This window comes from Tinamus guttatus, unplaced genomic scaffold (genome assembly GCF_059628265.1).
Source record: "Tinamus guttatus ecotype Peru unplaced genomic scaffold, ASM5962826v1 Tinamus_guttatus_pri_ptg000115l, whole genome shotgun sequence".
Lineage (NCBI taxonomy): Eukaryota > Metazoa > Chordata > Aves > Tinamiformes > Tinamidae > Tinamus > Tinamus guttatus.
This window is the reverse complement of record NW_028288649.1, coordinates 10669045-10692403: the sequence shown is the minus strand read 5'-3', so window position 1 is coordinate 10692403 and position 23359 is coordinate 10669045. Positions and strand designations below refer to the sequence as shown.

Here is a 23359-nt window from a genome sequence, read left to right as displayed (position 1 = left end):
TGCAAGAGTGAAAGCTGGTGACATTTGAAAATAGGTAAGCAACGCTGACACAAAGGTGCAAAATCAAAGCTCGTTTTAGCCCTGCAAAAAGGCAGCAGAGCTGCTGAACAATATGGTAGGCAGACTTACAGCTCTGCCGTTACGAGCAAAAAACTTCTTGAGATAATAAGAATATCTAGGATTGCACATTGCTCAAACACAGGCAGTCCTGGTGTCTTTTGGATTGCTGATTTGCTACAATCAAGTGGCATCTCCTCTGATCTCTGCATATAAAATCACAACTGTGTATATGCATATATGAGTAAACTCTGTGTATTCTCCAGGCAAAATATCTGTTTGAAATAATTTTATCTATGCACTTGAGTTCCAATTAAGACACACCAAAATAAGAGGGATTCCATTTTAAGTGAAACTGATTCTGAGTGCTTACAAATCTGAACACCAGCTCTGTCATTAGGTTAGTTATAAATTTACATACCACTTTTTCCACATGCAAAATGTGAATGTGTGCGTGAAAGAAAGTGTGGATGGGAAAACATATACAAAAGCAGAGACGACTGAATTCGGATTTGGATGTAATAAAACAACGTATAAGAATTGCAGCCTCTCACAGGTCTACACAAAATAAATTCAATATAAGTATATTCAAAGGCTAAATTTCTACAATTTCTTTTCCTGATGAAGCTTCTGTATTTACTAGAATAGACTCAGCTATATACACTGTTCTCGAAGCTAAAAACTATAAAAATCCATACAATAAGAAATTTTACTCATACCATTTAACTATTTCATACCTGCAAGACAAATGCCAGAATTCCTAGGCTACTCCTAGGTACTAATACCTTAAAAAACGTACATTCGGAGATGCTTTTATATATTCTCTTTCTGCTTCGTGTGAAGGCCGAGCTGAACTCTAATGCTAATAGTGATGTAACATTTCAAAAAATATAGGTATGTGGAAAAATAGTTTGACTTTCCATTTAGTGAGCACCACATGATGATACTAGTCTATATAAGCAAATGTGACTTCCCCTGAAATTGATAAAAATTTACTTTACTGAGGCCTGGACTGAATGTCTTACTGGCAGTCATAAAGCAGATAAAAGAAAAATCCACAGGAACATGTTTCTTCCCACTTTTCCAGATACAGTGTGCCTTAGTGCACCTATTTCTGGTCTTTCTGTAAATTACATCCCATTTTGCCCACAAGCTCAATATATCTGTATCTATGACATAACACTGCTGATCATTTACTGTTTGTAACTTACACTTCCTAGGTCATTGCTTAGTATGATTGAAAAACTCCAGGATAAGGTACTAAGCCTCTCCTTCAGACTGATCTGTGTGGATGGTCTGTACCTAACAAATATCACCTTTAACTTTAAGAAATTCAAGAAAGAGCATATACAATTAACAAAATAAATTAGCAAGAGTAGCAAAATAGAGGACATAACAATCCGTTCTAATTGGAGAGGAGTATCAGAATTAAATTAGGCTTTGTACAGAAAGAAAAATGTTAGCAGCAGTTTGGAATCATCACTAGGAACTTATATTCCATCGTATATAAATGCTGAGTGACTTATCACTTGCATCCAGAAGAATTTAGCTAATTTTAACTTATAAACAGCCTAAAAGGCCTTTGAGCTATAAATTGCAATAATCTAAAGATGGCAAGAGGCAATAAACATGAGTTAATGACTCAGCATCCTCCTGAGATAGCACTGGTCATACAGCTTTGCTTAATCTTAGACATGCACAATCAGTGTAAAAAGGTGGTCTCGAGAGACCAGTTACACTGACAACAAGAAAAACATACCACCTCTTTACACGTATGAGGGCTACTACGCTCCTTTAATTTACTTCAATTACCTCCTATTTTTAACCACGTTTGTATCTTACATATAGATGCAATCCTTCTGCTTGTGATAATAAATCATATGTAAGTATAGTTTGATTTTCATATTCAGAGGGAGTGATGCATATTCCAGCGTGTTGAGGGAAAAATGGAGCCAAAAAAAGATCACGTACAACAGTTTTCTAACATTCTGCTGTTTTGCCAAGATTAAATGATAGTATAAGACAAACGAGAAAGGATTAAGTGCTCTTTTACTGAAATAGAATTGCCCTTTCAACAAGAAGCTAGCTCTTCAGCTGACAATAACAGGTTCACCAGGAGAAGGGCCAGCCTGGCGAGGAAGCCGCTCGGTAGCGATATGCAGCTTCACCTCCTAAAATTTGCTAGGTGCTCTCATGATAAGGAGGACCAAAAGTCACAAGGGGCCGCAGCAGCAGCAATTCTGCTTTGTTCCTTTGCTCTTTCTTATTCATGGAAGCTACCGCAGGAACCTGTTGTCTTACAGCACTACGGATGGATTTCAAAGGATTTACCTGAAAGGAGAGTATAGTTCCTTGGACCTTATTCCTTAAGAGCAAGTATGTTCAGAAATGCTGAAAAACGAATCACTTTGCCCAGCACATGCACACCAGGAGGTGCAGCATCAGATCAGAGCACCCGTGCAACTCCTCTTCTGATGGATACGCAACGAGCGACTTGCTTATCTCGGATGCAACAGCAGGCAACACTTGCGGCAAAGAAGCACGCAGGGAAAACAGAAGAAGAAACACTGTTGCTGCAAATGGAAATGCAGGAAATTTCGGCACACACACAAAAAATACACCCCAGTGGAACAGGCTGGGGCCCTTTGGAGGGCCCCTGTGCATGCCCAGCCTCACAGTCACTCCTAGCGAGCTCTGCCCCACTCTTCCGAGCTGGGCCCTGCTCTGTTCTGCACCTACCACCTCTGCAAGGAGCACAAGGGCTCCACGAGGTTTATCCCAGCTGCTTTGCCCTTCCCAAGCCACCCATAGAACTGCTTCAGTCAGACCTGCAGGTCAGACAAGCTAATTTGGATTTACCTCAGTGTAAACTAGAGGATAAGAAGTTAGATTAGTTAGAAATAGGATCCTGGTCATACTTACTAAAAAGATATGTTTTTAATAATAAAACTATGTAATGCATTTTAGCAGCATTAAACACAAAGATGGTAAAGAGATAACCAATGGTTTACTAAACTATGAACACAGTATCTTAGAAGCACATATGTTTTTCACTTCCTTTATCCAGCAATCCTAACACAAGAGAAAGCGCTTTTTTTTTCATTCCTTAACAAATCTATTTTGAAATGATTGAAATGAATGATTTTGAAAAGCAACTTAGTCTCTGGGTAAAGTTTAAAGTTTACTGAGTAAAGTTTAAAGGAGCTCAATCAACCACAGAATCTAGAGGTGAGACACAATTCAAGCGCACAGTTAAAAAAGTCGTATTACAATCCTTATTAGGATATTTTCACCCCATGATAACAACAGCACCTGGCAAAGTTAAGCAAGATAATCTGAAGAAAAAAGCTGCAGACAAATACACTGTCACACAGTCCCAAATACTCAACCCCCTAAGGACACTCCTGCTGCCAGTGGAACAGCCTTTTTCTTAATCAAATTAACTAATACAGGAACACCTGACGCCAAAAAAGACACCTCATCAGAAAGCTGGCTGCCTAGTTTGGATTTATCCTTGTAAGATGAAGCCTGGAAGTCCTGGATTCCTACTTTGAGGCTGCCTAATCAAGGCTAGATCTCTGACTACGTATCCGCTAGACCCGTTCCTGGAAGGCCCATGCAATGGTACAGGACTCTATGTTTTTTATAGATTTTCCTGGTGAAAAAAAAAATGTCACTAGATAATATAAAAGAAGCACTGAGCTTGAGCTTCTAAGCTGCCAAATAATAAATAGCAAAGCATAATGAAAACATTAATAAAACAAGTTCTTATAAACCAAGCCTTGGCTGATTGGAGAGCACCAGGTACCTACTTTGCTGAGGCAAACACGGATGCGGTAAGAAATAGGAGGCTTTTAAAATGCAAATTAGACAAGTAGGACTATGTTTTTTTCTTGCACACAACAACTTTATTTAAGTTTTCTAAAGGGAAGATGATGCAATTTAAGCAGTAATAGGATAAACGTAAAGTAGCAGTCAATTTTTCTAGATGGTTTGCTCAGCTCTCCAAGATAGGGAATGCACAATATGTTTTTACTGAAGAGAAACCAGTCTGCTTAAGAAAACATCATTAAGCATCAGACAGCATCAGTTTTTTGACTTCAGACATTTTGGACCAAATGCCAACTAAGAAAAAAGTACTTACATGCATGTAACACATTTAATCACAAAAATATTAATCTGGAGAGCAACAGAACAGATCTACAAATCCTAAAATAATCCCATGCTTTCATCAGATTTCACCTTCCAAAATACGTGGCCGTGACTTGCTAAGCGGTATGACAGCCCATGGTAGCTCTGCATGCAAAGGGAAGGGAGAAACAGCCCTGACCTCAGACCTGTGCAACTCCACGACGGGAGCCGCAGGGCTGACACGGCCACCTCAAACGGGCTGCCCTGAGGGCAGAGGCCTCCCGTGACCATAGCCCTTCTGCAGATGTCCCTCAGGCTCAGCCATCGCGCGGTGCCACTGACTTCTGCGCGTGAAGAAGACGCAGACGCGTTCCCGGAGAGGGGCCCACGACAAAAGCGGCCCGATGTAAGCACACACTTTCTTGGGGATGGTATCATATCCCGCCACGGGAGGTCATACGGCAGGGCAGGAAAGAATATATATGTCTGAACAAGTTTTCTGTTTCCTCTCTTTGGAATGACAGTGAATAAAGAACACGAAGATTGCAGCATGCGAATACCAGTGTAATTACCAAATAGTTCCTCACATAATTACGCAAACCGGATCTATCCTGAAGTTAACGGAGCTCCTTTCTTTGCTCAACAGAAATTTCATGCCACTTGTCAGTCATCCCAAAACACGAGCCTCAGACAACTTAAGAACACAGAACTTACTCACCCGGTCTGTAACACAAGCAATGCATGCGGAGAAATAAAGGTTTAATGAAACAAAATAATGTACTCCACTAGGGAAAACACATTTTGCCCAAAGAAAAATCTAATGTAAATAAGTGGAGACTTGACTATTTGATAAATATAGCCCCAAAGGTTATATGTTTACTGAAAGAATATAAATATTATACATGATGTAGACTTTTTTATGTGACTGGAAACATTAATTGCTTTCTAAATACAATAATAGTCTTTCCCTTCAAACTGTGAGGTCTCATTTCTTCTACTGCAACACGTAACCAATTACCTAACAAAAATGTTTACATTAATCACAATGACTCTATATTTTAGTTTTTATACCACCGATTTTATTTTTGCTTAGAATTGAACTCCCTCAGGCATTCTTTCGTGCCAACTGTTAATTTCCATCAGTGATAAAGTTCCCTTAAGCTTCTTTTAACATCTACTGGACATGACCTCATAAAATTTAATGCCATTCATTAACCCCAAGCACTTAACTTTACGCAGTAATGTCAGGCATCTGACTTTGCAGTGCATGAGAAATCCAACTGGGAACTGTTTGAGAGATACAAATTACAAACAGTTTGTGAAGTATAAAGAAAGGCAACGACTAATATTAAAGGGTGACTCAAGATTTCTGGGGTAAAAGCAGAGTTCTTGTGACATCTTCTACCTAGAATCACAGAACATTTACAGGAACAAGGAAGAGGCCACAAAGTGGTAATTCTGGCTTGCTAGCGGGCTGAAACTCAGAGCTGAGGCTGAACGCCAGATTTCTAACGCTGACTGAAGTAGCTGTGATTTGTGGCGTCGTTCCTTGGATGTCCACTATAGCCTTAGGGAATTTCAAAGGAGCACAGCTGCTCAGACCACCCTGGCAGCTGAAAGGCAGCACGCACCAGGAAGAAGGTTTCTTCAAAGGGCTTCTCCCTTTCTTGCTGCAGGAGGCCTGCCCCGCTTTAGCTGTAGACGGGGTGGCGTTCGTTTGGGTCTGGTTATGCATGAAGAAACCCTTCAGAGGGGACAGCGTGGGTTTGGTTTTCCCTAACATGCACAGACAGGTGATGCCTGCTTGACTCCCTTGGCCATCCATCCCAGTGGCTTCGCCCACACTGGAAAAATCTTGGGAAAAATTCCAGAGGTGAATGAGGATCCGCAACAAGGACCTTCTGGGTTCTCTGGGGCCATTCAGGGACATTGCTGGTGAGGAGTGGAAATCAGCGACAGTCTGCCAAGGCCAGGAGTGCAAAAAGGGCACACTGTCAGAAAAGCAGCAAAAGTGCCATATTCTTTATCTGTGCTGGCTCAAGAGATGTCCAGGCATCCTCTGTATTCTACACAACCAGAAACACGGTTAACTGGAGTTGCAGATAGCGATCTGCTTATTTACCTTCGTTAATTAAAATCCCTCCTCCCCAACCACGGTCTGTAAACGGGCTCGTTTTTTGTTTATGTCACAGGCTGCTATGTTCTGGGTTAAGCAGTTTACACTGTTGGAACAAGGATCATCTTAACATTTCTATACAAATTATACGAGGAGGCTATAAATTTCTTTATGGGAACCCACATGAGACTTGATGATGATGTCTCTAAGTGCTACAATTTTATTTATTTATTTTTAAGCTGCAAAAAGAGCTGGTTTTCAGAACGAAGCAGTAGTTCCTAAATTTACTGATCTTAACTGGAAAATATATCCCCTGCTACTTTATAAATTTAAACAGATGGAAGTCATTTTGCTCAAGCTTCATTTCTACAGAAAGGTATCTCTAAGCAAAAGGAATTTATTACAAAACTGAGATTTTCATTTGAGCAATTGTAATTGTGGTACCAGCCACATCTCATTTTTTTTTTGGAATGAATATATTAACTATGAAACATATATAACTAAAAGCTGCACCCAATACTTTGTTCATACCATTGGAAATGTTTCTGTATCTTATCTTGAATGCTGCTGGTCTAAGACTATTTTACTTTCACTGTATTACGATGCAGCATGAGGTTAAGTGCACATCAGTCTGGAAAGTTTTGACTGCCCAATAACTTCTGCTGATAATAACAGAACGATAGCAGGTCAGGCAATGGCAGTGGCAACCAGTTGGCCTGTATTTGGCAAGCCAAAACGTTAATGTTTTATAAATGCATACTATGTTATATATTCTTCTAACCAATAGAGGGCTAAATTTCTGTACAGCATAAACACTTGTGCTATACATTGCTATGACAGATACTTTGACATTGAAGAAAAAGGCTCGAACTAGAAGTTGCCAAGAAAAATGGCAGTGTATAAAGAATCACTGCCAAACTCTTAAATGTAGCAGCACTTGTGGGACTTTCTGTAATATAAATAGTAATTATCTTCAATGCAGAATATATTTGCAGAAATAAATATACTGGGGCACATACCAAAACTCACAACTGAATTTTCTGCTCGAATCAAACTTCAAAATCTGTAAATTCCAAGTGAAACAAACTCAGAAAATATTCTTTCTCTCAGACCCATCCCTACGTGCCAAGATGCACCCATGTGCACGCACATGCACACACAGCCACTAACGCACAGGCAGACAAGCACCGCGGCAGAAGCGCGAGGGCGGCTGCCCCGCAGACTGTTCAGTCAATCTCTGCAGCGACACCCACACGTGCCTGCACACACAAAAGCAGATGTGGCATTAAGATTTACAAAGTTATTGAAACTTTTAACAAGTAAAACGCATCTTTACTTAGCTACACCAGAATGAGGAATAAAGGGGTTTACATATGTTCCAATTCTAAACCTATCAATCAAACCCATGTTATTCCTTTGGGAGCTTATTTACATGCATATTTATCAGCCTCACATGCTAATTCCCTGCTGTTTTATGCCTGCGAGGCATGTTTATGAGTCATAATTGTTGATCTCATTTGATGTATTTCACTGAAGTAAGACATTATTCAGTTATGTGGCCTAATGTCAATGAATTACGATGACCTGATCTTCGAAATGCAACTTGCTCTTTAATTTTTATTAGAGCATAACTTATTCAGAAGAAGAAATACACTAAAATGGAAGATTACATGCTTTTGTAGTCATTTTACTTAACCATCTTATTTTTGAAACACTCCTCCCTACCTCTAGGCAAAGTTTAAAGACTGCAATTTGTAAACATCACATGAAAAGAATCTTTGCCCCAAAATAGTACATATTTCTCAGAAAGGGAATTTTAATACATGCTTTTATTTTGTTTTAACTAGCCAGATGACAGGCCTTTGGAACACTGACAGTTTGAAAAAAAAAGAAGAAAAAGACCCAGTCTCAACCCCCCAAATCATGCTTTGTATTAACTTCATTTAAGCAGCGACAAGATTTGTCCCTAAGAGCAACTGGTGAATGAGAACTACTTAAATAAGATAAAATGTCCCAAACCAGATGCAACATGGAGCCAGTGTGTAAACAAAAATCACTCAACATGGCAGTAACTGCAAAGTGCACCAACTTTATTGCGGTAGTTTGGGTCAAGCCATCAATGGCAAACGAGGTGGCAAGCCAGAGGGGCCCTGGCGGATGGCTGGACATGGCACTTACTTAGAAAATTCTGCTCCTTTCCAAAAGACCAGTCATTCAAAGCCTGAAGTGATCATTTAAGTTTTAAATTGCCTTAAAAAATCTGATTAAGAGCTGATATCTCAGTAATCATGCCTATTTTCCAACGGCATTTAACATGAAGAAATCAAACAAACAGTTATTTCTACTTTCTGGCAGAAAACCTTTAGCATACAATAGCCAATTTGAGAGCCTACATGAAAAAAAAAGTCAAAAAACATTGACACTATCCGTGTCACTGCAGGAGCAACAGTGCAAGTGACCCCTTATGCCACACTGACAGCTTACCTCTGAACACATGAATTTACTGCACGATTTTCACGTCACCACTCACCATCTCAACATTCAGTATTTGTTTTATGTATTCTTCATCATTTTGTAGATACATTTCAAACAACTATCTGTTGACAATTGACTTCAGTTCCCCAAAAAGAGGGAGTATTTGATCGATGACTGATTGTCACAAGTAATAAAACATCCAACCTAGTTTTATTTTATACTGAAGAAACTTTGCTGACTATCTGTTCTAAAGTTTCAAAGTCTCTGCTCTCAGCTGTAGCTTTAGGCAGTAACAGATTAATATGCCAAAGAAAAGGAAAAAAGAAAAAAAAAGAGAGAAAGAAAAGAAAAGAAAAGAAAAGAAAAGAAAAGAAAAGAAAAGAAAAGAAAAGAAAAGAAAAGAAAAGAAAAGAAAAGAAAAGAAAACTATCTTTATCCAGGTAATACAAATGCCAGAAATGAAATGCAGGGTGGTCCTTTTGCCACAGCAAACTCCAATAGAAACTGACAGTTTCAAGAGTAAATGTTTTTGAAATGGCAGAAAGCCTGTAAGTATCTTTCTAAACTTGCAATTTGAAGAGGACTCATTCTTAAAGATCATTCAAGATGTCAAATTTTGAGCAGATTTTTCATGTCCGGAATTAAATCTGTGGTTTTCATTTAAGGATGTTTTTACAAGAAAAAAAAAATCCTTTGAAAAATTAAATGGATGAGAAATAAATATATTTTATGGCTCTTTTGGCCTTTAAGTGCTATTTTTTTCTGAAAGAACCACAGAACATTATAGAGTATTTTTTCAAATCAGAAATTTACTTCTGATAAAATGATGTTACAAGGCAACTGCTTAAAACAAACAAACAAACAAAACCTCCATTTGAACAAAAGTTACACAAAACACAGTGTGGCACCATTTAAATTCCATAACATCTATAATGGAAATTTTCATTGCCTGTAATCACAAGAACTCCAGACCAGAGCAAAATCCTTCCATAGTATAAGCTCTGACTTAAACCTTTTCTTTTCTTGGAGTTCAAATAAACACAAGAGTGGAACTAATCTGCCAGTGCATTCTTTTTAGAACAGCAGCAATTAATGCTACATTTCTTCAGGCAATAAAATCTCAATCTTAATGTAGCCGATAATGTTGCAGTCACCTAGCTGTGATAACTCAGACCCGAGCTGGGTATTCATTTGCAAAGTGGTATTTTCTTTTATACTTTGCTAAAGAACGAACAAATAGCAGGTCACAGAAGTTTGGAGGTGGCCCTGTGGCTCAACATGCTTCCCTCTTCCATTAAGATAACATCTGTTCTGGCCACCAGTCAGCAAATCAAATTTGATGAGAATTCATCCGAGTGCAAAGTAGAAATCCCCACTAATGGACAGATTTATGTTCCATCCCACCATCCTTTAAATATTTGAAATGAAAAGTAAACAAAAACAGTGATGATATCTTCAAACATTATGACAAACATATGGGGAACGCACCCCTGCATTCTCAATCTCAAATATTTTCACTTTATCAAAAACATGCTTCTGCGTGCATTACATGTGAGCCCTGCAATTGCACTTAGCACAGAAACACTCCACAGTTGTTTTTTCTAAGGTTAAATCACCGATTCCATCACAAATCCAATTTCTCAGACCAAAAGAATTATCACCACCATAAAAGCTGTATCTGGATGAAGTTTGTGCCTTTTAGCTTCCAAGAAGACCAAGAATAATTTGTAATGAGATAGCAAAATTTTAGTGGAGAAATTTGTCACGCAGGGTTTTTGCTATTATTTTGGATAGATGGCCCCAGTTGCACTGAACTGAATGGGATTTGTCCAAAACCATGACTGCAGTCTGCCCCTGCCACAGTTTCTGTAGTATCACAATAGTGTCCAAGCAGAAACAGTTAACTGCCAGCTGTTTCTACATACTTAAAGGAAAAAAAATATTAAAACAATATTTCTAAAAGTGGCTATTACAGTTTGCATACACTGGCTTTGATTTTTAAACTTTCTATCTACATACATGAAATACCGAAGATATAGGTGTTACATTTACAACATTAACATGAGAAAACTATTGTATTAATTGATTTGCAAGTTGCATTGATGAATAAGTCAACCCAGTAAATACTCATCAGTAAGTAAGGACATAAGGAAATTTTAAATGCAACATCCAGTGCTTACTTTGAAATTCTTTTAAGAGGTCCTAGTATTTGGACACTTCCATGGACAAAAACTGGTAATTCTGAGATACAAAATAATTGAACAAAAACAAAACAAAAAACTTGGTATTTTTTTTCTCTTCAAATTGTGGCTCAATCAAGGGTTCATAGTAACAACCATAATCTCTACTGACCTGCTGTTTTTCACAGTATAAGATATATTTTAAAACATTTTTAAAATTTGAAACATTGATTACCCATACGGTAAATATATAAATTTAAAATATTTTCTGTTTTGCAGCTTCCAAAATACTACATTTCTCAATAACCTCATTAGTTTTCAGAAAGCTAAGTTATAATTGAAATTAATCTAAAAAATGCACTGTGCTTGGTATGCTATGAGAAGTGTAGGATATTTAACACTATCTATAGTCAGCTGGAGATGGATGTCTAATGCAAATTAAAAAAAAAGTTTCTGTTTGAATTCCTTATAATGAAAGGTCTCAGGGTATTCTTTGAATGTATACAAAAATTTTTGTGTCTTTGAAGCTGGTATATGTAGGAATAACTTGTAGGACAGTACCATATTTCTTCCTACTCATACCTTGCCTAAAATAAATTACTAGAAGTTGTTTTTTTTTGCTGCTCATAGCTTGAGTGGAATATATATATTAAAAAATCTTTATATATTTACACATCAAATATGTAAAGATACTGCAATGGAGCAAAAGTCCGTTTGTGTGACGTCTGTCAGAAACAATCAAAAAAAACGCACGCAACTTTTAATTCCCTCCCCTGCTAATCAAATCCCAGATAAATATAACCTTTTCATTTAATGGTACAGAAAATGCTTAAGGATATATAAGTTTACTCTTATCTATACTCAAATAAAATGATTCTTTTACAGCAATTCTCACATGCCTTTAGTTGATTAGTTTTGAGACTGACAAATATGTATTTTTTGTAAGTTTGCATGCAAACACAAAAACAGTTGCATGCGAGTTCTGACAAGTACCAAAAAGTTTTTGCTTGTTTCTTTTTTTGAGTTATGTAGCCACCTCAAAAAATTTGGACCAAAGAGACAAGGAGGAGAATGGTTTATTATCTGTATCTGAGGTAGTGTTCTGGGTTCAGTTGCTGGCCCAGCTACAGACTTTTTGTATAAAAATTTGGCATACCATTTCCTTAGTTTCAAATTACTATTTGTATAAGAACACAGAGTTTTTGCTGTTCTTCCTGTGGTGGTTCTGAGAATTAATGAATTTGGTTTGGTATATCATGCCTTCTAGCAGAATGAACTAAGCATGCAGATGCAAACCAAGCATCCCAAGACTTGCTCATGTACTTCAGTTCCTCAGCATTTAAAGTTTGATTTCCCTTAATAAAGAGTTCAAGCTTGGAGCACAAACTGCATCACAAGCTTGTGTGATTGCAACAAATAAATAGTAAAAATATATCTAACCTGCTATGTCCTTTCATACTGTACTGCAGTTGAAGCGTTGTAGTCACATGATGAATGATGCAGTAATTTAAATAGATTTAACATAATGAAAAAGCTAACCAGGAATACTTACGAATAACTAAAAGATACTCTAGACTGACTGAATGTTCAAGCTTTTAATATAAAAAACGTGTACGTTTATATACATACATATAAATCTTAAGCTTCAAATGTTTAGAAAGGAAACCCAGCAATAGTTCATTTACGCAAAGCTAGATTTAAACAAAAGCCTACACACATGCATGTAAAACATCCTGCCCCTTCTCCTGTATCATTTAGGTTTGGGTGGGTTTGCTGTTTTGTTTGAGAAAAAGGAGAAAGGCAGAAGCAGGAAGGTTAGAGATTTCTTCTCCCCCATTTTAATACTTAACTTTTCCAGAGGTACAGAGGTTCTTGTCCTTACTTATCTATTGCACTATTTATGGGTAAAAGGAAGGCCAGCTTTCCAAAAGTCAGTTATACGCACTTGGCTTATGAAAGGCCAAAGCTTGAGATCAAATGCTTGTGCACCCCAAAACTGAGGCACTCCAAGTACTAATCGTAATTCAATATCTTGGCCTAAATTATTGCTTCACTTAGACAATAAGTGCACTCAAGCTTGTTACCTTTACAGTCAATTGGAACTTTGCCATTAATTTTAATAGGATCAGGATCAGGTCCTTGACTTTTTCTACATCAAAGAAAAATCTTTCACAGTCATTTTGTTATAAATAATTAAAGCTGATTAGTAATAATAAGGTACCTTAACTGAAAAGGTAAACAGTGGAGACATTTATTATCAAAGTAAGAAAGGAAAATTAAAATAACCTGCAACACTTTTGTATGTGCAATTCATCAGGAAATGTTGTAAAAGAACAAAAACAAATGTTGGCTCATTGCAGAGGTTCTTTGTCATCATTAATGTATTCAGGTTTTCACAGCTGAATTGCTGTACTTTGAAAAGATTTTCATGAAAGGAAACTCAAATTCGATGTTTAAACAAAGCTGTCAGGTTACCAAGATTCATATTTGTTTATATGTCCAGAAAATGTTTTCTCCTTTTTTAAAAAACCCTCTAGGTTAGAAGTGTATTATTCTTCTGCTCTCAATTTGTAAGCAATGTAAAATAAGCTTTTGTTAAGCAGCACATATTTATTTATTTGTTACCGTGAGGCTGGAACCAGCGGTTAGAAATATCTGTTCCAAAGTGGAGGTGAAACTACCTGGTATGGATATTTTACTTCATTACTAGTTCTGTTCCTCAAATTGATACAAATAGCCTCCTTCTGTTTCTGTCTGTCTGCTTGCCTGATCAGTGGAGCTAATTGTGGGAGCTGGGGAGATCTCCTATACCGAGACAGAAGATATGCAGTTTGTAACCTGCTTAATCTGCCTTATGTCCTGGATAGCCCTCAGTATGTTGTTCATTAAAGTATCAGCTGTTTTGTTTGTAGCAGTGGCAACCTAAGCATAGGCCTATTTTTCTTTGTTAAAAGGCCAGATTGTCAATAAGTAATACACATCTTATGGGACAATTTCCTCCCACTTGGAGCAAGTATGACAGTCCTGCCTTTCTCTCCCCTCTACACCTCTTCCTAGCTTTGCGCTTACGCAGGACACAAGGACAGACCCATCTAAGGCGGCTAAGGAATAAGGTTAAACCATAAGGTAATATGTTAAACAGAAGCCTAAAAGAGAAGTCTTGCAGTATTACTTAGCACTTCAGTTAAAGTAGGCTGAACTCTTCAGTCTTCGGTTTCTAAAACAGGGAATTACAGATCTTGATAAAGGTCCACACATATTTAGCAAACAATTCCAACAGAATCAAAATGGCGGTAGTTAACTGCTACTCCCAAAATGTCTAAACAGTCACTGAATCTCAGATACTGGGGTCTCTAACTAAGTACATGCAATTTTCAGATGGCTTTTCTAAGTTGCAATCTTCAGTATACAAGGATACAAGTGGATTCAAACAGTTAATTATTACTCTGCATGAAAACCACTGGCCTCAAAATTCTGTTTTATTAGTCTTTTATTATGGGTACATAAGCAAAATGACTTTTTTTTTTTTTTTTTTTTTACTAACAGCAGAACCTGCCTTTTCCATATGTGGGATATATTGATATACTTTTGATGATTGCTTTAATTTGTATGGAAACAGCTAGCATGTACTAATCTTTTTATTATATTGTTATCAAGTGGCAGCAGAATATTCAGACAGTTATTTCATTCTCATCTACAGCTTCTATATGACTATTAATAATGAGGAAGTCTTAACACAGTCTTACAAAGGTCATAATAATTTTTTTCTGTTTCAATTTTCTTGTTTGAAAGTCTACCTATATTTAAAATTGAAATTTTTGCTTGGTATTTTAAGTGCCTCTAAACACATAAAATTTAGTACAAAAAAAAAAAACCAAAAACGAAAGATTTTTTTTCATTCAACCTGCATCATCTGCTTTTATACCACTTCAGTATAATACAAATCAAGATGAGAGCCAAGCAGTTGAGCCTTAGCCTAGATTAGGGAAATGCGAGCAAAAAAACCAACAGACACACTGAAATCAGCAGTTCCCAAAGTAGGGTCAACGAGGAGTTATGCAAAGAGTGATGGGACTGATAGCAATTTGTGTCAGTACTTGGAGTACCCTCCAAATTATTAGTGTGCAGGCAGAGTTGTACCTGGAAAGAACAGGAAACTCCCGGTCGACACGTATTAATGGTGGCGGGTACCATCACCAGTAGTGAGGAGGACTTATTTTCACACGCAGTTAGTGATGGGTACATATTGAAATACAGGAAGTTTCATCTCTGTATGAGAGAGAACATCTTTCCTGTTATGGTGACAGAGCCCTGGAACAGGCGGCCCAGAGAGGTTGTGGAGTCTCCTTCTCTGGAGATCTTCAAAACCTGCCTGGACGCCGCTGTGTGCGACCCTGTGATGTAGGTGTCCCTGCCTGAGCAGGGGGGTTGGACTAGATGACCTCTACAGGCCCCTTCCAACCTGAACCATTCTGTGATTCTGTGTTAGAGTTCTTCTGGGTCGACAGATGTTGCTGACCAGAAGTTTTTCTCTAATATCTGCCTGGCCATCCTGTGAATGCCATTTCCCTGCATGATGCTTGTGCCAATAACTCATGCTACATTAAAACCTCCGAACAGGAATCAATGTAATGTGCAGTTCATTTAAAGCCACCACAAACACTGGAACTACCAATTCCAAGCTGGAAAAATAAATAAAACCAAACCTCTGAAATCTGGAGATGCACCAGACTCTTCCTCACATATGATGCCACAGCTGAAAGCATTTAAAGTTCTGCTGCAGTTCTGAAATACGAATTTGCAGCAAGGTAAAGGGCCCACAACCTTCCCTCAGGGAGCAGACAGCCTGTCGTGCTGGCACAGGCTGTGCCTGAGCTGAGCAGCCACGAGCCAGGTCCAGCTGAGGAGCTACAAGCTGCATCACGCCGGGCTAATGCGCCCTGTTCAGCCACTTCCTGAGGAGAAACATGTCTAGTTCCAGCTCTTTTCAGCTGATTTTCTATTAAATACACGTACTTTTCGACACGCATGCTTCCTCAGTCACCTGATCACTCAGTAACAACACTCCTAACACAGGTTTCCTCACAGAAACCAGAGGAGTCCTGCGGAAGGAGCTGGTGACAGGCTGAGTTAGCTCACAGCACACAGCGCTGCTCCCACAGCCTTTGTCACTACCATTCTGCTGCTGTTCGATTAAAAGCAAACTAAGCAGTAGCTATTATTAATAAATGAATATTAAAATGCTTGCTATGTTAGCGCATGGTGTTTGAAGATGTAAAAGCTATTCGTGCTTTTATTCATCCAATACAATGCGCGGCAGCTGGAGCACAGCTCTCCTCTCTTTAGGGTACCTCTGGCCGGTACAGCCGGCCTTTCACGGAAGGGCTGGCGGGAGCAGAGGCACAGCCGTCCCACAGGGAGCCCCGCTAGGAACAACCGGGCTCCTCGACTGCAATGAAACCCTCCACGTGAAGGGTAAAAAGTTAACAGTGAAGAAGATGGAGCTACAGAAAAATACTTTTTTATGAAATAAGGCTTCAAAAATTCAGACCTGTTTGCTTCCTATTTCATCTGAAAGGCTCTATTTGCTCTTTTGATTGCTTTTACCTAAGAACATATTTTTTTCAGACAAAATGGTCTCGATCTCTATAGCTGGTTCCTCTGTCTGAAATCACAGAGGCAATCTCTCCAAACAGACAGAGGTAAAGGCAATGCACTAGCATGGTCTCCCTGACTGAAAGGGTTTGTGAGGAGGAAAAGAAATCCCTGTAACACAGAATAGCTTCCTGGCTGATTAGGAGCCAATTATGTTATAATTTTCTGACAGCAGAAATGAGCTTGACCCCTGAATGAATGTAAAAGGGTATAACCAAGAGCAAAACACTCCCGTGGGATTTACACCTTGAATGTGGGGAACTTACTTAAGAGAGTACACTTAAGTGTACACTTAAGTGTACACTTAAGAGAGTACACTACACTTAAGAGAGTGTACTCAGCTAGGTGCACACAAGAAAAGCTCTTACTTTATTTTATTATTTTGCTCCCTGCTTATTTCTACATATTTTCTGTATAAGCATGATATCGATCGGGTACTTCAAACTACACATAAGGCATAATTCTTTACAACAGTACTTTGCACTGATCAGGGTCCACGAGGTTAATACAAGAATGGCAGTATTCTCCCAACAGGTGCAATGAAAGCAAGCGGAATAAGTAAAAACATAGTATGAAAACTGGCCTCTTACCACCTCACATATATTTTCATGGCAGCCTTGAGAATGAGGAGGGATACAGAGATAAGATGAGGTGGGCAGCTGATTTCAACTGTATTCATTTCTGTCATGCTCTGCAATAGTTATCTTTGTCCTTCCAGCTGTGTCACCCTTCTCTTTTTCTCAAAGCAGTAGCCTTAAAACAAGAAACAATTTCTCCCAAACTCCAAAGCATTCACAACTCATTAAAGGTTTCCCCTTTTCTTCTGTTAAGAACAAAGAACACATTACATTTTTCTATGTGAAGTATGCTATTAAATAATAGCTTGTACACTAATTAAAGCAAATGTAATTGTGAGAACACACTGACATTGTTAAAGTAAATTACCCAATTCGTTAATAGTTTCATTTCAAGTGACCTTAATTGTATTAATTGTGATATTGAGCAAATTAAATTGAAGAGTATTAAATGCATTGTTCCAGTCTGTCCTTAGAGGATCAACTTCCTCATTACATCGGTGGAACAGGAATATTGCCTACTGTGCTCTTCAAAACTTATGTCACAGTGTGCCAAATGCTGTAACTGTGGAGTGAAAATTTACTGTTGCTCTAAAAGGGTTATACTGTTCCAATGTAGCAGAAATCTCAAGACCGGAAATGAACAATGTAGTCAGATATAGCACAAAGTGAGAAAGTAGAAGAGCAATGTTTCTGAAATATTTATAGAGAGTCCACTGGAGATAAAAGGGTAAAATCAATTTCCCCGATAAAGACCCCTATCTGAGAGGAAAAACACTGTTGGAATAAAATGAATAGGGTCATGAAGACTTACAGAACAGAGAAAGTAGAAAGAAAACCCCACATTATTATACTCAAAAGAAATCATAACAATGCATGCCTATATAAAGGTATGCAAATTAAAATACAATTAGATCAGAAAGTTCTAAATCTAAAAAAACATTTAATTAGAAGAATGAAATCTTTCTTCTCAGGCTACTTCTCCCAAAACTCAAAAACATTTTGAATTTTCTGTTTACCCTTCACAGAATCACACAGAATCACAGCATGGTTGAGGTTGGAAGGGACCTCTAGAGATCAGCTAGTCCAACCCCCCTGCTCCAGCAGGGACACCTAGAGCACAGGGCACAGGGTGGCATCCAGGTGGGTTTGGAAGATCTCCAGAGAAGGAGATTCCACAACTTCTCTGGGCACCCTGTTCAGTGCTCTGTCACAGTAAAGAAGTTCTTCCTCACATGGAGATGGAACCTCCTCTGTTTCAATTTGCACCCATTACTCCTTGTCCTATCACTGGCCACCACCGTGTAGAGTTTGGCCCCATCCTCCCCACTTTTCCCCTCAGGTATTCATGCATATTGATCAGATCTCCTCTCAATTATACTCATAGCCTTGTCCCACATAAATTATGTAGTCTTTCCATATCTCCCCTGTGATTTTAAGAAAAGCAGTTGACTACTAGACTCAAGAAACACCTTTCTGGAGTCTCATCTAATACAGACTTCCAAATCTGACAGCAAATACATAAAACAAAATCCATGCATACAGTTTGCCATCCAACTATATGCACATTTAACAGAAACCTGTGTTTTCCCAATTTTCCTTCCTTTTATAAGAATGTCTACTGAGACAATTTCAAAATCTGAACTGGACATAACATGTCCTGGTTCTCCATCATCTAAAACACTAAGTTTTAGTATCAGTTATGCACACTCAAAATACAATATTTCATGTAGGTTCACAAATTTATGCTTATGATTAAAGATTTATTTTTTCATACTTACCAGTGATGTGCTTTATTTTCCTACCTTATCTCAGTGAACATTTCTGTCATTTAGTCTCTAAGAAAATACTTTAAACATTTAGCACAGCCTAAAAGAATAATTCATACGTCCTGATAATCCTCAATATTGTACAAAATATTTCTGGCTTATGGACTGCATCTCTCTTGCAAATTTCTATGATACATGACACAGACGTCTTGAAGGCAGTACAAGATGCTTCTTCTATGGTAATGGCTACAAATTTTCACTAAGTAGAGCCTTTATCCAGCCTGAATCTTGAGGGTGTGTTGAAAAATGTTCAGTCTTGAAAATATTTTAGAGAGGATGACGAAGTTCAGGAACATCTATTCCACAAAGCTTTTTGGCTTAGCTGTCCCAACAATCAAATTATCCTCACTAAAATATTTATGCATTTATTTACATGCAGCTTTCAGCCACTGGATCTCATTAAGCCTTCTCTAAATTCAAGTGACTTCTGCTCTGTGAGATCTTCTCCATATTTAGGAAACATATCTGTCTTCCTCCTGCTAACCATAACCATATCCTCTGATATTTTTAAGAGAAAAACAGTATTTCTCTTTAATGCCGCAGGGATTCATGCAATTTCATTTGATTTCACCAAGGCATGGTGTGCATATACTGGTAAAAACTAGACAGGCATATGAAAGCAGGGCTATACATCCATATCTATCACAGTATGAATTAAGACAGTTCTTCACCTCATCTATGGTTTGTTTCAACAGTCAGACACCCCATTTAGAAAATGGTGCTGGCTTCCTAATTCTGCAGGCAGCATGGGCAGGAATAATTGTATACTTGGATGGCCAAAGACCCAACTCCATCTAAAGCATACCGTTTATCTAAAATGACATATGAAAACTTCAAAGACTTATTTGGGATTTACAAAGTTGCAGATTAAAATGCAGTAAGTGTTGCACAGTAAAAAAGCTATGAAGATGAAATGGATGCTTTATATAAAATATTTACATAGATAGAACATAAAAAATGTACCATAGTTGGTAACCTTTATGACTTGGGGAACCATGTATTTACATATCTTTATCTTCGCATGTGCGTATGTGTGTGTTGTGTATATATTTTTAACAGTTGACAGCTGTTTTAGAGCATACAGAGATGCCAAGCTGAATGAGGGTCTTGATTACTTCAAGATTAGCTATCTAAAGTTTCTATTCATTTTAAGTGTTGTTAGTGCGAAGAGTCATTAGTCACTTCCTTGTCTCATAGAACATCAGCATACATTTACATTGTTAATGAACATTTGGGGTAAATGAATTAATGGCACTTTTAAACATCAATTCAATACTAATAACTTTGTATGTCATAGAAATGTTAAGGTTCGGATAAAAATGAGAAACCTTTTCAGTCAAGGTAACTAATCGCTTCTGCACACAATAAAGGCTAAAATTAATTTACAGTGTTTTTGTAACAGGGTAAAAATCTTGATTTGCCTTGAAACAGAGAAGAGAGAAATACCAATATTTCTTCTTTAAAGAAAAATAAAATGAAGAAAACACTTGTCTTTTTCCTGATTGGTGTAAAATAGAAGCCATCTTTCTTCTGCAAAACAGTTATTCTCTTCTAATAACATAAAATAGTATTCTTAAATTTCTAAAATTATGTACAAGAATGCGTTTAGTTTATCAAACTAAAACAGCTCGATATCGTTAAGATGTCAAGTGCAATAGAGGAGGAAGGCTGACCTGGAAAAGCTATTGTTTTTAATTTTCAGGTTTAAAAATGGTCCTCTCAAGATTTTCATTGTCATTTTCTAACACCGAAAAAGCTTTATAAAGCAATGAAGTAAAATTGAAAAAAAATATATTAACTCAAAGGGGCGATGAAGCTGTACTGATGTGTTTTAAAACAAAATATCAGCTTCTTACAAACTGAAGTAATAAACCTGACTAAGCAAAACTTGACATAGCTTTTTTAATAAGCACTAGTAGACAGAAGATTTATAGACAGATACACCCACATAGGGTCATCTGGATGAGGGATTTAGGAAATGTGACAAAGTTTGTTTCAACTCTGTAATTTAAAATAAATTTTTTATTTTGCCCTCCTGGTACATGTGTTCAATGACTGGAAAATTACAGGTAGTTAAGGTGCCACTGTGTATAACTGAGTACTTGAGGAATGTTTTCATGACAAGGATGAGGTTTCAAGCTTCTTGTTAAGTTTATCACTTTATTGTAACTAACAACATTGTCACTACTAGCAAATAAGTAGAAAAGACAAGGAACAGAGGTAAGTATTGCATTATGCAAGCAGCTTGTCCTTGCTGTTCATTAGAGTCTCCTGAATACTGTATTTAATTAATTTACTTGGATTACAAGATATTTTTTACATTTTGAACCTGTCAATTCTACCTCATCTTCCACTATTTTTAAAAACAAGAATAAAGGAACCATTTCAAATAATAAAAAAAGGAAAATCAACAAATCCACCTTTTTATTTGCATACTCTGATCCAAAGTAACACACTGAACTTCATCATAGAAGAGCAAAAGCAAAACAGAAAATACCCCTATAACCAAAGCAGTATAAAAGAGTCCATATTTGAGAAAACAACACAAAGCCACAATGTATTTAAATATTCTTAAGTCAGTCTTTGGTTTACAATTAAAGAAGAATGGCCGGGCATTAAACATTTGGTTAACATTTCTTTCTGTAATTGAAAGTTGACTTTTCATGGCTTTCATTAGCGGCAGACTGCTCTACACACGCTCTGTGAATGTTCTCGAAGTCGCTCTGCTCAACTTCATTGAGAGAATTAAGTAAATAATGACAGGTACAGTTATCAAGGCTTCTAAGTGCAACGGATAGAAATACAAAACTCACCTTGCCCTGGCTTGTTCAAATAACTCTGTAAAGGATCAATGCCCATTTCTTGTTCCTCTGTTTGCAAGGGGTGACTGGTTTCAGACACTGAATGATACATATTGGCAGTTTTAAGTTCCACTGAAGAGGATCTGTCTGGGGAGAAAAAGAAACAAAAGGAAAAAAAAAAAAAAAACACTTTAGTGTTCCTTTAGCTGCTTTTCATTCACATGAGTCAAGAGCGAAAAATGCTTAAAACTTTTCACTCATTTTGAGGCATAGCATCACATTAGATGTCTAATAGCAGTATAACGGTGTTTCTATTCAAATGTTTCGACACTCGAACCTAAAGAACTGTTGGAATATCTCCAATGATCACACTGCAACTAAAAATGTAAGAGTGGTTTTAGGGGACCGTGAGTTGGGGCAGGGGCATCTGTCATTTTAATCTGACCCCAGGGGTCTTTGGGGATGATGAAGATGATGGAGTAAGGCTGAGCTGAGACTTGCCATCATCACCACTCTGGTCAGAGGCCCTTTCACGCTAGGACAACTTCCTTAAAACACCACAAGCTAAGAGTGAGACTACAGGCACAGGGATACAAACATATACAAAAAAGAAAGAATGAGACAGTATTGACTGGCATGATTAATAATTTAGGTTTTATCAAGATTTACATTAACCTTCTAGAGAGGGAAAGTTAAGGAAGCATTTGAACAAAAAGAATGAGCTGGCTGGTGACCAAGATTTTCCAAAAAGTAAGGGCAATATGGAAGAAAGGGGATGAAATCCCAGCAGCTGGGTGATACGGGACTATCACTACAGGATTCAAAGCAGGATCTCACGAGTGAACAAGAACTGTTTGAAGTACATGTGAGGAATCTTGAAGGATAGTTTGCTGCAATAAGTAAGTGCATGCCAGCAGATGGGTGAAAAACAGAGGGTGTTACTCACAGCAGTATGAAAGAAAAATGACCTTTTCAGTTCATTAATATTGTACAAGGGTGTATTTGTCAAGACTGCATTTTGGCCATAACATAATTTATTAACTGCTTGAAAGAGATATAGGTAACTTGCAACATAAAATAACTATGCCAACAAAATGGGTTTGGTGTGACCAGCGACAGTTTTATGCATCATTTATTACAAGTGCTTAGTTTAAAAGTATTAACTTTCTAAGTCCAGAAAAAAATCTATTTAAAAGTAAAATCATTAAGACAAACATACAGAGGTAGATAGCAACACTTCAAGGATTGATGTTTTATCAGTTTAGAAAGCACTCAAAATGATCATGCACTGCTTTTATTCTTAAAGGGCATGGCACTGACCATAGGCTTTTTACCATCAGTTGCCTGTCAATAAAATAAAGAGGATCAGGACTCTTGAGACTTCCTGAGTCTTATGCATTTCCCGTAACTTAATAGGACAGTGAAGCAGAGGTATTCCTCTATATATATAAAAGACATAGAAGTTGGGCTAGTTGGGCCCATCAGGAATGTCTTTCAAGCCAACACACCCAGATGATTTTGGAAAGGATGGGGTCTCAGC

General features: G+C 37.7%; 1 protein-coding gene across 1 annotated transcript in view; it reads right to left on the bottom strand.

Annotated features, from left to right (window-relative positions):
* TBC1D5 (TBC1 domain family member 5) overlaps nucleotides 1-23359 on the bottom strand; it is a 265333-nt gene that overhangs the window by 159308 nt on the left and 82666 nt on the right. The window contains exon 2 of the mRNA XM_088521207.1: nucleotides 21832-21966. Coding sequence (XP_088377333.1) covers nucleotides 21832-21931 — 100 coding nt within the window. The 5' untranslated portion in view covers nucleotides 21932-21966. The remainder of the gene's footprint in view (nucleotides 1-21831; nucleotides 21967-23359) is intronic.